This window comes from Trematomus bernacchii, unplaced genomic scaffold, assembly GCF_902827165.1.
Source record: "Trematomus bernacchii unplaced genomic scaffold, fTreBer1.1, whole genome shotgun sequence".
Taxonomy (NCBI): Eukaryota; Metazoa; Chordata; class Actinopteri; order Perciformes; family Nototheniidae; genus Trematomus; species Trematomus bernacchii.
The window spans coordinates 14,911,480-14,925,985 of record NW_022988050.1 but is presented as its reverse complement, the minus strand read 5'-3'; the positions used below and the strand labels follow the sequence as shown (position 1 = coordinate 14,925,985).

Genomic DNA, 14,506 nt, shown 5'->3' with positions numbered 1-14,506 from the left:
TTAAACATTTAACATCTCTATTACTTCTTGCACGTTCCCTCCCTGCAGCAGCTCCCCATACCCGCACTAACTGCTCTTCACTGACTCAGCATGTATGTGAAAGGCAGAGGGAAGGGAAGGGGGCAGGGCTCTGAGATGTGAGCCTGCTAACTGGCTGAGTGTGAGCACTTGCAGGCGGGGAGTCAAAGGAAGGAGGGAGGGAGGCTCTGCTGGCCGGACAGGTCTGCACTGCTCTGCTGGAGAGAAGGAGGGAAGATGAGAGGGAAGGAAGAAGGAATAGCAGAAAGGATGAGACAAGAAAAAGCATGTGGGAGGTGTGAATCCTCTAAGCGGCAGTGAGAGGAGGAGAGGTGAGTGTGAGATTGAGAGGAAGATTTTATGTGTAAATGTAGCTGTTTGTGTCTCTGGTGTGCTGCTGCCAGATCGGGTCGATCAGGAGACAGATTTACAACACGCTACAAATGATCCAGATGTGCATGTCATGTTGTAGGACTCACAAACCCAATGACTAATGGGCAGCACAACGTGGGGCACTTCAGTGTACTGTGTGTGTGTTTGTGTTTGTGGCATGAATAACAGAACATGTGTGAAATTAGGAACTTCATATTTTTCCATCTAGCCATGTGTCATTACATGCATTTCACCAGTGCTGGGCTTTCAATTATTATCGTTATTGAACTTCAGCAAATAAACATGATCATATGATGTAGTCTGAGCATGGTCCAAATGTAAGATTCTGAGAATACTGCAATATAAAAGTAACAAAATATAAAGTTAGGGGTCTTCTGTAATGCACAGCAGTGGACCACACTTCATTAATTTGCATCTTTTATTAGTGATATTGCTTCATTTGGCGTTGTCATTACTGTGTTGATGTCACTGCTTCTTCATTTTGTAGGAAATTATAAAAACCACTCGGCAAAGCAATGCAATTATATTGAAAGAGAGCCATGCTGACACAAGGCAATTCAAAGTGATTTGCAGGGGCATAGAAATATATGAACTATCGGAAATTAACAAAACATTAAAATACCATTTAGAGGAGTTTAAAAACAAAAAATAAACAGGCCAATAAGTAAAGGCAGATTAAGAATTACTTTACATTTTTAGTAAGAAATAATGTTTTTACAATAAACTGAACTGAGTTTAGGCTTGGAACTAAAATAACATCATCAACATGAGCAGTACAGCAAGAGTCACTGTATCCACATCCTAAACCATCTTGTTTTGTAGACATCAGAGCGGAAAGGTGATGGTGTTTTTTTTTTAACTTAGCTCTGTTTGTTGCACTGAAAGAAACCGCTCATGCTTATGATAAGTCAAAAAACAGCCTATTCAAGAAAATAAAAAAAAACTGCCGCCGTAGTTTTCAATACCAATGAGTTTGCAGAAGTTGAAAACAAAAAATACCACCATTCATTTGTACTGTATGCCTCCATCAACTAGTCAAGTTGTCACATGATGATTATTTCTTAACTGTGGGAAATTGTTCAAATTAGCCAATTAATTCTTGAGTTATGGCCAGTTGAGTTTTCTTTTTTTGTTGTGATTTTAAAGTGACCTTTGACCTTACACCACCAAATTGTGATTAGTTCATGAGACCAGCTGGACTTGTTTGCCAAATATGAGATATCAAGAAGGAGAATGGGGACGACAAACAATGCGAAAACTAATGGCTCCCACCATGTCTGTTAGTGGCACAGAGGCGAAAGAAAAACCCCAATATGCGTTAAATCTTGTCAAATCGTCATTTTCAACCTTAAGCTAGTTATCTTGATTGTTGGTTTGAACATTATATCTGTCTTTATCTAGAAAGGTGTTTTTGGTACAGCCTTAAATGTGAGAAAAAGGCCTTTATTTGTATTTGTTTTGCTTTGGCTGTTGTCCTTCCTGAAGCCTTGTACATTTACCCTGCATCAGAGAAGATAGGAAGAGCAAGGTCATCTCCTGGGACTTGCTTTGAAATCTGAGACACTTTCTGTTATGTTGAAGATGCTGAAAGTAAGGAATCACAAACTGGAAATACATATTACAAGAACAATTGATTTTCTTAAAGGGTCACATCTCAGAGAGAACTTTTTGTGCACATGGCAGGTCAGAGAGGAGTGCTACCTGGAGAGAGATGAAAAACAGCAGAGCAACTTTAACTTAGAGGAGAGGGACTGTGCACGTTATCGGTAGATCTCCTCTTGTACATACTGTACAGCCTGAGGCAAATGAGTAATGTGGGTTATTGGGCTACATAAATACAATTTAATTTGATCTTTACACTGGCGTTTACACTTCTACGTTGCATGTCAGCCTTTTGCCTGTAAATTGAAGATCAGTTCCCACGAGCTTGCAAGGTATTGAGCGGAGGAGTTGTATAAGCTGCAAGGTCACGGCACATGTGGTGTCTCTCCCTTATTTTTCTCCAACAATAAGCCTCTTTTCTTCACACACACTTTCTGTGTATCTGCATGAGTCAGAGGACCCGTCTCTTTTGTGTGAATGTGCAGTGAAGAAGCAAGCATGACAGCCTTGTATCAAACACACACAAATTCATCAAGAAATCTTTGACACTCACTTCTTTAAAGTCAGTTCATCCTCTTTATTCAGCCGCTTGGTAAATTATAATTCAGTACCAGTGGAAGATCAAACAGTATTTTTGTGTTACACTGAGCCCCCCGCCATTTCTTGGGAATTTGCACACTGTGCCAAATACAGTATGATGTAACCTAACGCTATGTAGAGAACTCAATAGTTGTGAATGCATGTTAAGGGGTTTTATGTTGCAATGTGAACGTGCCGCGTCACCCATTCACTTCATACAAACCCTCTTAATCTCCCCGGCTTTAATGTGTCACTACCTACACTAATAATGCACAACCTGTCATGTTGCTGAAATCAAAGCAGCTTGTGCACGGCGCCAGCAACAAGCAAGCTGGGAGCTAATATTAGCATGAGCACCCACCACCACCACCTGCACCCCCCATCGTATCCATGTGTAGCTAATATTAGATCTGCACATGGTGCCTGGGGTTTAATTACCTGTGCGATGGGACTCGTAAATGCACCACCAAAGTGTGTGTGTGTGTGTGTGTGTGTGTGTGTGTGTGTGTGTGTGTGTGTGTGTGTGTGTGTGTGTGTGTGTGTGTGTGTGTGTGTGTGTGTGTGTGTGTGTGTGTTTGCAAGCATTGTGACCCAGAAGGACAACAACACAAGGATGAGTCATCAGTTGTGTGCAGCTGTGGCCTTTTTTTGTTTGTCCAGGTGTGTTTGGTGGTGCTGAAGTTGTACATCTTGTCCTTCACATATATTGCTCCTATCAGGATTGTGCTTTTAAATGCTAAGCTAAGCTAACTGGCTGCTGGCTGTAGCTTCTAGGGCTGAACTCGACGTAGTTTTCTTTTTTGTTTGGATGGAGCTTTGAATGTATTTTGTCATACAGTATGTTAGGACAACATCACCCTAAAAGTATAAAAAGACAACCCTCAAACAAAAGCCAGTCTGTTTATTATCATGATTACTATTAAATCAACTTTCTTTAATGTATATACATTGGCAGTTTGTGCATCCTTTTGTGTGCAATAAGCGTAAGGGCATTACATTTTTCTGACCACATTTTGAAAAGCTAAACTGCTAACCAATATGGATTGAAGCTGAATATTTTGTAAAATAAGAACATTTTAAAACTACCTGGTTAAGCCCCATCAGCATCATATTTATTGCAGAGGAGAAAACAAATAATTACAAAATGCTGAACTGTTCCTTTAAGAGACACATTTTGAATGTGTTTTTTACCTCAATTGCCAAAAAAGAGACCACATTTTCAATCGATATCGCAAAAAATCTTGTTATTGGTAACATATATATATATGATAACTATGTAGTAAAATGTTATATTACATTATCTAGAGAAAATTCCTTGTTGATTAGTTAACACGTTTAGCTAATTCTGAATGAAGTGTTATCCTGTAAATCCAGCACAGCGTGGCAGGTGGCGATTGATAATAATCTGTTTCTATTGTAACTCCTGGCACAGCAGTGATGGTGCCACCACACACACAGCCAAACTGGACGGCTGTCAGAAAACTGTGATGGAAACGCAGCATGGGGGTGTTGAGATTCAAGAAGAAAAGAAAAGAACAATACTTAGACCAACAGCTATTTCATCTTAAATCCTATTTCCTCCCTAATATTTCTGCTCAGGTGGATTTAAGTTTGACAGAGCCACTTTATTCCAGTAAATACTACAGTATACAAACCTCTGAATTGTTTGTGCACTGATCCTAGATCAGATGCTGACATACCTTACTGAAGGATTATGTTGTAATTGCATCGTTATAACAAAGAGCTCCGGGCTTTACTGTCCTAATAAAAGTCATTATAACACATTTTGTTGCTAAAGCACTCACAAAAAATGTATAAAATCATGACTGCAATGAAAATTAAATAAAACAAAACCAAGTTAAATGTAAATAAAATACCCAAACATTAAGATATATATCACATCAGAAATTATTTTAAAAGTGTCTTTGATGGATGTTCAGTTCTTTTGATTGATTTGATTATTCTAGAATATAACCGTATTCAATTTGACCAAAGAGTGTCAGCAGGTTATAATCTTCAGGCTGCGTACGACCCCAGAAACTTCCACCTGTGAAAACCACATTATAAATCTATTAATCCATGTCTGATCGTTCGTATCTTTGTAAACATTGTCACTTTCTCCATTATAATTGTAATCTTCACAGGTAGATACATCTAGAGTCAAATAGGAGAATGTGTCTGTGATTGAGGTGAACTGATCCTTTACACAGTTTGCTGGCTGCAGAGGAAGCGGGGGGGGGGTTGTTTCTAACATGGTCCTTCCTGTAACTCTACACACCCTCACACTGTGGCAGTCTGCCAGCAGAGCTATCTCCTTCATACATGACTCTCTCATCCTGCTTTCCTCTCCTTCACTCTCCTGTTCTACATCCATCTCTCATGCTCCTTCTCTCACCCGTCCTTATCTGTCTCTCTCCCATCAACATCTGCCTCAGATGATAAATTAATGGATCAAATGAAGTTCAGGCCCATCAGCTGCTTCCCAGAATCGATACCAGCCGATGTAATCCGACAGACTTCCTCTCTGGATGAGGACAAAGATGACAAATCATATGTAATAATATGATATGGATCTGTTCCTCCACCAGCACATTTATGAAGAAACCAAGAGGATGAAACCCCCATTTACGTGCATGTTCTTTTCTTATTGATTCTAAACTAAAACAACAGAGAAACAGGTTAAACCATCTCGTTTGCAAACAACAAAACTGTGCATGTGAGCCAATATCAGTCAGGACACACTGCTGGGTCTCAGCTGGTACACCTACGCTGTTTTTTATTATCACTAACACAACTCAGGATTCTCATTTACATATGAGGTTTTATTGTCAGAGAATGTGAAAGTAATCGAATCACTATTTTATGATCCGACAAACTAATAGATCTCCTACATTTCATTTGAAATCGTAATGTGCCTTAGGAGACTAGGATTCATTATTATCTCATGGATCCTGACCTTAATTTGACCTCACCCACAATAAAATATGAGGACAGTGTTGTTCGATTAATTCACTAAATATTGTTTTAGCAAAGCTACACATAAACACACCAGCTAACTGAGGACGGAGAGAGCAGTGAAGAAAAACTAAAGTTGATTGAGTGCAGCATCTTGTTAGTAATTATAATAATATATCAAATTGATATTTCTATTTATAAAGCACCATACGATTTTACCTTCAATTCAACTTCATGATATTATAAACTTCTGTGCAGTTTTAGTGTCTGAATCTGAAATGAACAACACATTCACATTTAGTGGTCCCTTCTTTTTGTCTTCACTTTAACAGCATCTTAGCACCAGTGAACTTTATTGTCCACCTACATCGTTGTCGTTAATGTTGAGCATTGTTGTCCTTGTGTGCACTACAGTATATATACAACTAGATATCCCACTCTATGGACTCTCCATGGTTTTATTACAGGAAATGCTCATCTTAGTGTGGAAACATTTGCCAAAACAGAGAGAAAATGATGCATTACAGTTTGGAAGTACTCTATCTTGGTAGTGACTTATATATAAAATCCACTTATCAGCCTAGTAGCTTCACAATTGACCCATCTCTGTCAGATTTGAGCTGCAGCCCAGGAGCCACATCGTCTCCTTCACACCTTTAGACAATGGGAGCCAATAACAACCAGACAAAGGCCGTGTTTTGTGAATGGTAGCTGTGGGAACATTAGCTCCGATGTGTGAAAACAGCATACAGATAAAAGAGGCGGGAAAAGTTGTTAAAGATACATTTGACTGTATTCATCCAAAAGGAATAGAAGTAAAGGTTAATCAATAGTGAATGTAAGCATGTACAAAATGTTGCTGTGAGGTGGCAATTTAATTAAGAATTAGTGAGGCGGGAAAGATTTTGAGACTCAGTTTGGACTCTTTGAAGCCGCGGGCAGAAACATCAGTTCGGGTCAAGGAGGGAAAGTGTCTCGCCTCCCCTGCCAACTCCCTCACAAGTTCTCTTTGTTCTGTCAACTTCCATTTTCTACACACACGTGCTCTCCCACTGCTACCATAAGGCAGCTCCAATCTGTCGCTGCTGGCAGCAGGCGGCAGTTCACCATCCTCCTCTCGGTGACTTTAGTTTTTGCACATGAGTTCTGTTGTCTGTGGCTTTGTTGGCGAGGAAAGCCGTTCTGCATGAGCGATAAACAGAACGATGACGATTGGAAATAAGTCAGCTTGGTTTAGTTGAGTAAGTGCCGAGGGATTTAACTCAACAAAAGGGGAAAAAGAGGCTCCAGCACAGGATTTAAACACAGAGTTATAGAGATTTCTGTGATAGGAGTTGGGTGTTTGGTGCATTTTGTGGTGGTACAGGATGTAATGTGTGACAGAAGCAGAGTTAGAAGAAAAAGTACTAATACCTTACTGTAAATATTTCTTAGTTTTGTTTTCCTCTTTTATTTTGAATTGCATTTTCTCCTTGTTTTACCTTGTCTTTTTTGTTTTCCCGCCTGTGTGATTGTCCCTTGAGGATATATTGCTGTCTTCCCCTGTGGTCTTGTCAGTTTGTCGTCAATGTGTCCCTGGTTCGGTTCAGTCTGTGACAGTTCCTGGTTTCTTGTCTGAATTCTGGATTTCCCCCCTCCTGTGAACTCAAAGTCTTCTTGCTTTTTGTTTATACCTTTATACCTGCCTCCCCTCTTTGATTCTACATTTGGGTCCTGATTTCCTCTACCTCGTGTCACTCTGTTTCAAGGTTTAGCCATGAATGGAAAATGTTACATAATTGAAATTATTCAAAAACAATCATGAAAAGTAAGATAAAAAGTACTCGAAGCAGGGAAATTGCCGAAAGAAAACGCAGCAATTGACAATAACAGTCATTTACCTGTCAACCGATTAATTGACAATCGTTTTGAAACTGTTGGGTAGTATGATTTAGATATGTTATCTTCTTTTAATATCTTATGACTGTAGAAATCCTTATTCGTATAACATAATTTAGGATTTCAGATATATGTAGAAAAGTTCAAATCTGAATTTTTGTTTTTTTAGATGATGTTTTAGTATTCGGAGGCATGAAATGTAAAAACTTGTGTCAGGACTGGCCCAGGAGAGGCAGAAAGTGCTCTGTAGTCCTATCAATAGATGACTGCTTTGCGTCATTCCATCACATTCTGGAAGGTGTAAACTGCCAAAGGCCCAGTTTTTTATTTACAGATCAAACTCTGTGCTGTCCCAAATAAGTAGCTTTCCCCAGGCACCTGACACCGATTCCATCGATCTGGGGCTTGTCTTCAATGTATCAACCAGAGGATCAGGTTATTACTCTCCAAAAACATAAGGGATACAATTTTCAAGCATGTGTATTCTCTATGTGCTTGTGACTCTTTAATTGAAAGGTCTATTTGGAGTTAGTGCTCTGGCTTTTGCCATTCTACTTGTTAGATGTGCACTTGTGTGGAGAAGAATGGGAGCCTCTCCACCCACACACTCTACAAAACGTGAGACCAGAATATAATGCCTGTGATAAATTCTGCTTAGCTGTAGGTGTATCGGTGTGTTGTTAGAATATTAAAGGTCCTTTATACACAGTGGCGTTTTTATATGTACAAAAGTGGTGGGGCACAAAAAACGTAGATGTCTATATATAAGCTTCTGCAGTGACGTGCAGTGAGGTTCATGGCTGGTGAGGCACTGACTCTTCAGGTTTACAAATATTATATTTTGACCTAAACCAAAATATAATATTATTTTCAAAAGCTTTTTTTGTCTGATGCTTCGATTAATTTTAAACAGACAGTTAAACAAAAGGATACCCAAAAAATGTAATTTTATCATTTAAATATTGAATTGTTCTCTCTAAGTAAGATCCCATTTTCAAAAAATTGCGGTCTTACCTTGACTTGAAGATGAAGTCCATTTGCCTATCCTTCTGGACAAACATTTCTATTACTTTTTTGTAAAAGTCCTCCTTATCTTCTTGTAGTTTCAAAAGTCTATCATAAATCTAATCGATAGATTTATGATAAAAAAATTATAAAAGTAGGGTAGACATGTGGATGTTATCCGGCTGAACAAAACGTGCATTTATCTAACAGGTACGTTTCCCACAGATCTTATTTCGAGCTATTTTCTAAAATCCTCTGGAGAAACCTCATTGCTTTTTTGCAGCTTACTTCCTGGTTTTAGGACGCGTCACTGCAGCTCTCTCGTCTCCTCTTCACACACCACACTTTTCGCGGCACACGTACTTACAGCCAATCAGCTCTGAATGATGTGAGATGACGTATGGTGGGGATGGCAGCTCTGTGCCCCTATGGTCTTTTTTTTTTTGCCACACACATTACATTGAAAAATACTCTGAGCATGCGCAGTGTAGTTTTTACAGTCACCGTTCACTTTGACAGTGAGAGGGTGGCATGATCAGGTTTTGTCCCACATGGCTCAAAACGGCACTGTAGACACTAATTAGAAGAACACAGACTAAAACAGCAATGTACAGACGAATCAGATGATTAAACATGACCTTCAAATATATTTTATATTTTTTTTAATTTCTTTTTTTGCATCTCTTTGCATTTTTTGTAATCATTATGTGTAATACTTTCTGCTGACACTAGGTGGGGCTGTGCCCCACCTGCCCCTAATGACCAGTCGCCACTGTTTATACATACTTTCATAGCCTTAATGTGGTATATTAGTACGTAGTTTAGTCTGAAGTGTTATCACTGTCTTACATTTTAACTCCCAGACTCTTTAAACTATTTACCGTCTTAACAATGTTTATATGTAATATTGTTACTTTCATTATTTGAGTTGTCATTTATTTGTTTATTTTGTAATTATTCAATTGAACTATTTTCAATTATAATTTATATATATTTTGTAGGGGTAATTCATTATATTCTTATTGCACTTATTTTTTGTATATTTAGTATTTTATATATTTCCTCCTATCATTTCATTTTTGTTGTATTTTTCTATAGTTTTATAATAGTTATATATTTGCTTATTTTCTACAACTAAATTATTGTGTTTATGAATGCCAATATTCCATCATACAAAAAACAAAAAGTGACTCTGTTTCTGATTTAAAAAAACAACATATTGTGGAAATCCCTTTGTTTCTGTTGTTTGCCAATACATAGAACACTTTATGGTTGAAAATTAACTGATTGTTTTAAGATTATTGGAAATATTAAAGTAATTTAAACTTGTACTTAAGTACAGTACTTGAGTACAGTTACTTTCTAATATTTCCCACTGGATACGGGTAAAGAGGGATAGGCGGAGGCTAAATTAGCTGATTATGTTTGCACACACATACATCTTCTGTATCACTGCTGCATTAATGTCACAGTGATTCCTAAAATAAAATCTGATCAGATAATCTGATTTTCCAAGATTGATTTTAGGCCTCTCCCAATCAGACATTCATTCCATTTAATAGATTAATTTATGACTCAATCCAGAGTGTCATCTTGTTTCATTCAGAGTTCAGATAAAGCAGCTGTCACCAGGTGGAGTCAGAGAGCAGAGGAGGAAGTGAAGGGTAATGTCCTGCTTCCTGTCCCTGCAGGATGAGCTCATGTTCTTACAGTATGTCCCATAGATAGTGATGTACACGAGATATTCAAGGAACAATACACTAAAGGACAGAAGAAGATAAAAGACAAACTTAAACAAAGAAATAGGTGACGAAGTATGCCAGCTGGAAAAGGAGCTCAAATAGAGAAAGAGCTTAAAGTAATCATGTATTTATATGTTCCACCATAGACAGATCGTACTTGCTGAATGTCATTTACTGTAGTTAATGTTAAAAACAGTCAATGTGTTCATATTTAATAGCATCTCAAGTTAGGTTCTCAGATGACCCATATACATTTTAAATTGAGTCCTGGCTTTGAATGAATGTCCAGTAATGTCACCGTTTTTATCTTCACTGCACAACCCAGAAAATGCTCCATGTTGCATTAGAAGTGCAGATTCTTCCCATGATGTTCAGTCCAGAGTTATTTTTGGACATCATTATATGTCCAATATCTGCACGTCAAGCCCAATTTTAACATTTATACCACATGTATCTGGACAAATCTGTAATGTCTTCAACTGACGTCAAATGTATGTATATAATATCAGTCCATCCTGTCTGTGTTTACAGTAGAGCTGTGCCATTAAGTTGCAGTAATTTGCTGTAATGAGGCTGAATCAGTTGACCTTGGACAGTATGCACTTTATTGTTTGTGTGTGTAGACGGGGTGTAAATTAAATGGAGGGAATGGCTGCATTAATCTGAAGTGAGGCTGTTAACCATCGTTTTGCCTTGTTGCTATTTTAGGCGCTCGCTCTCTACCGCTGCTGCACCTTGGCTAGCTGTAGCATTTTGCTTTTTTTTCTGGCAGAAAGAGTCCTGTGTGAGTCTGCCTACAAAGAGAGGATTTACTGTAAAGTATATTTGTTAGTATTTATTATCATTCAACATGTCAAACAGCCTTAGTTGGTATTTATATTATTTAGGATACAAAAGAACAGGCTGCCAAAAGAAAGAGACTACACTCCATTGACATCTAGTTATAGATTTAAATGGATACCGCTTGAAATAATATATATTTTCACTACTTTCAACAAATCCTCCAAAGCTTCCTGTTGCTCTAAATAACGAATATCTTTGCACTTATATACTTAAATACAGAGTGAGGTTAATGTACTTTTTTGAGTATTTTCAATTTTATTATATGGTGTACTTCTATTCCATTATGTCTCAGAGACAAAAATGTATATTTGTACCCCTCTTTATTTCAGCTTTAGTTACTTCATAGATTATAATTTTCATCCTCCATGTCCATTGAATTTTATTTTTTGGGTGGAGAAAATTCCCTTACTTACTTAGAAAACCCTGTAAGGTGGAAAATGCACCATCACAAAGCTGACAAAAAGGGCAATTTATTTAGCTCATAAAAGTTGTCTTTTCAGAGATAGATGTAGACATTCATTCTACATAATATGAATCCATAAAATCATATAATCATCATATCATATATAATAGTAAAACTCTGACCGGGAGCATTTTACTGAAAAATGACTCTAAGGTAATATAGTTGATAATACTTATATACTGTTACTTGTAGTGGAGTATTTTCACAGTTTGATATCAGTACTTTTACTGAAGTATAGAAACTGAATCCTTCTTCTACCACTATATTTGTGACCTTTTTTTGTAAGCTGATAGAGAGGGTAAACACATTTGTTTGGTCTTTACATTGAAAGTATTGAACATTTAATAAAATGAAGAAATGTAATGGGCAGCAACATGGCTGGTAATGGGTAGCCTTATCCTTTAATGTTGGTATGTTTGAAATGATTGTACAATGAATGTATTAAGAGAAAATTGTAGCACGTCTTAAAAGTGAATGAGTGCCTCAGAGATTCTGGAATATTCTGTGTATCTGGCATCACTAGTGGTAACCGATCCTCCGTTCTCTCATTCACAGGTATGAAGAATAGGGGGCAGTTGGAGGTGTCCCATGGGCATGTTTGTCCTCTGGCCGTTCAGCCTGTGTGTCTCTGCTCTGCACACAGACGCTCTGGGAGGGAGAAGAAAGACCGTCTAAAAATAAACTGACAAGCACCACCAGCAGAAAAACAAACTGACAAATACAACAAGAGGACAAAGAGGAACTTCCCATTGTTTCTGTCTCTTTCACCCTGTCTGAGACTTTCTCTCTCGCCACTCAGTTTCTGTGTCTGTGTCCTCATTTTGGCTAGAGAGGAGGTCATGTCCCAGTCTGGAAAAGTACTTCATTTGTATGTAGAGGTGAGGTCTGGCCCAGATCAGGCAGGAGGGAAGGAAGGGATTGCTCAGGGGCATTCGGTTCAGGACAGTCCAGCTGAGCTCCTGTCTCAGCTAGCAAGCCAGACCTCCGTCACTAAGACCTCCACAGCTCAGCGTCTCCTTCAAGACTGCAAACATAACCAGTCTCCTTATAGAAACGTCCAGCTCCAGCAAGCCAGCAGCTCCCCTACAGTCTCCAAGCGTTGGAGTGCACCGTGTGATGGAGCGTCTGCCTTTCACTCGCCACAAATGATGTCCTCTTCAGGAAAGGTTGACGCCCCTCACACTCCTCCCAACTGCCAGAGGTTCAACGAGGGGAAGGTCAGTGATGGTACGCGCTCTGTGGTTACCTTTAGTTACATTGAGAAGTCCAACGTGAACAGTCCATGCAAAAGAGGTACTATAGAGGAAAGATCCACCCCTTCTCACTTTCGTAAAAGACTCAGCGACCCAATTTGGTTTGGGAGTCCCAATTCATCGTGCAGCTCCAGTCCCAAGCAGACTTTCCGATCTCCAGGAAGTCACCAGCAGACGTTCTCTCCTGGACTTCGCAAATCAGCTTTGGATCCCATCGGCAGGGCAGCTACCCAGAGGGCTGTGGAGGAGTTCGGCTCCCCTCTGTTGAGGATTAAGCTGGCCCATGCACTTGAGCAGGCCGCATCGTCACGCTATAACCAACAGCCGCGCTGTCAGTCCTGGGCTGGGTCTCCTGTCCAGCGTCAGAACATGGGTGTCCTCAAAGACCACTTCACGGAGAGGAGCCAGGCTGTTTGTGGGCTGCCTCGGAGCCCTGCGTCAGACCAGCTATCCTCCAAGTCCAGGCAGTCATCTAACGTGAAGCCTGAGTCTTTCGTTGAGTCCCAGAGCCCTCTTCACTGGTCTGCAGAGGACAGAACTGTAGTCCGAAGTCCAGCCACAAAAAGAAATGTCCACCGGTCTTGCAACAGAAGCACTTCGCCACAGGCAGCAATCCTCCAACTTGGCAATAATGTAGTTGAGGGCTTGAATCAATTAAGTGACAGTAAACCCTCCTCTCCGGCTCATAGCCCTGAGGTAGCCCGGACGCTAGCAGAGGAGGCCACCAAAGTATCTTCTATTTTCACAGAGGCACGAAGGTCCTCATTGCACAACGCTTTAGGAGAACCCGCTGGAGAACTTCAACATTCAGCACCAAATGCACAACTCAAACAAACGCTTAAGATGAACATCCCTTTAAATGACCAACAAACGCCAGCAACTGACAACACAGACTCTCACCAGCCGGAAAACTCTCTCTCTCAATCTATCTTGCACTCGCACGAAACCAACTCCAGTACTAATCATCAAACACACCAGGAGGACTCCATTCAGAAGTCCCACCCTCAGAGCTCGATTTTAAGTTCCCCCGCCATACCTTCGCGAGTTTTACGTCCTTCTCATCCTCCAACTGAGTTCAGCTCTCCCATAAGGGACCCCAGGCTATTCCAAGCAGAACTCCGAGCACCGGATACCCCCACCCTACATCGCCGGCAGCTCCCGAGGTACACCGGAGACTCCTGGTCCCCTAGTCTCGATAAGAGAGGAGACCTGAGCTGTTTCGAGAGAGGGGACTGCACTGAGCTCGCTAGGAGGCTATTCATCAATCAGAGTGTTGAGGAGGCACCAGTTAGCTGGACGTCCAGGCAGCAGTGGGGGAATGAGGTGGAGAACAGCCCGATGCCGAGCCCTGTGGCTGGTCTAGGGTGCATCGATGACCAAACTCCTGATTGTCCATCTGGTCACCATCGCAGACCGCTCAGTCCGACAGCACAGCAGAAACGAGCAGAGCAGAGGAGGAGAGAGATCCTGCTTCTGGGCCCCGTAGCGTTGGACTCTCCAGAGGAGGATGAGGGTTGTGATGAGGAGGGACAGGGCAATGAGATGGAGGGATTTGAGGCTGAGCAGCAGGGGGTAGGGGAGGCTCCAGAGGCAGAGCAGAACGGAGCCATGGGAGGTTCGTCCTCGCGGAGCTCCAGCGGGGTGACAGGAAGCCTGGGAGACAGAGACTGTGTGTCCCCTGAGTCCAGTCAGTCCAGTCACCAGAGCAACGAGACCGGGGCCGCCACCTCAGGAATACAGGTGGGCATTTGGTTAACAACAAAACTTCAAATAAC

The 14,506-nt window shown here is 40.5% G+C and overlaps 2 protein-coding genes across 2 annotated transcripts in view; both read left to right on the top strand.

Annotated features, from left to right (window-relative positions):
- Positions 1 to 250: 250 nt before the first annotated feature.
- Positions 251 to 13,921, top strand: LOC117473469. Its single transcript, XM_034119056.1, has 3 exons — positions 251 to 350; positions 12,034 to 13,775; positions 13,823 to 13,921. Exons 2-3 carry the CDS (start codon positions 12,318 to 12,320, stop codon positions 13,919 to 13,921), a joined length of 1,557 nt encoding a protein of 518 aa, XP_033974947.1. The 5' UTR covers positions 251 to 350; positions 12,034 to 12,317.
- The window catches only part of LOC117473711 (PH and SEC7 domain-containing protein 1-like), an 83,399-nt gene continuing 82,733 nt past the window's right edge, over positions 13,841 to 14,506 (top strand). The window contains exon 1 of the mRNA XM_034119474.1: positions 13,841 to 14,471. Within this exon, the coding sequence (XP_033975365.1) occupies positions 14,070 to 14,471 (402 nt within the window). The 5' untranslated portion in view covers positions 13,841 to 14,069. The remainder of the gene's footprint in view (positions 14,472 to 14,506) is intronic.

Excerpts from the sequence above, each read along its gene's own strand:
- LOC117473469 (XM_034119056.1), top strand. The coding sequence starts at position 12,318 with ATGTCCCAGTCTGGAAAAGTACTTCATTTGTATGTAGAGGTGAGGTCT. Across the intron at positions 13,776-13,822 it reads CCCCCGCCATACCTTCGCGA|GGACCCCAGGCTATTCCAAG; the intron begins GTTTTACGTCCT and ends CTCTCCCATAAG.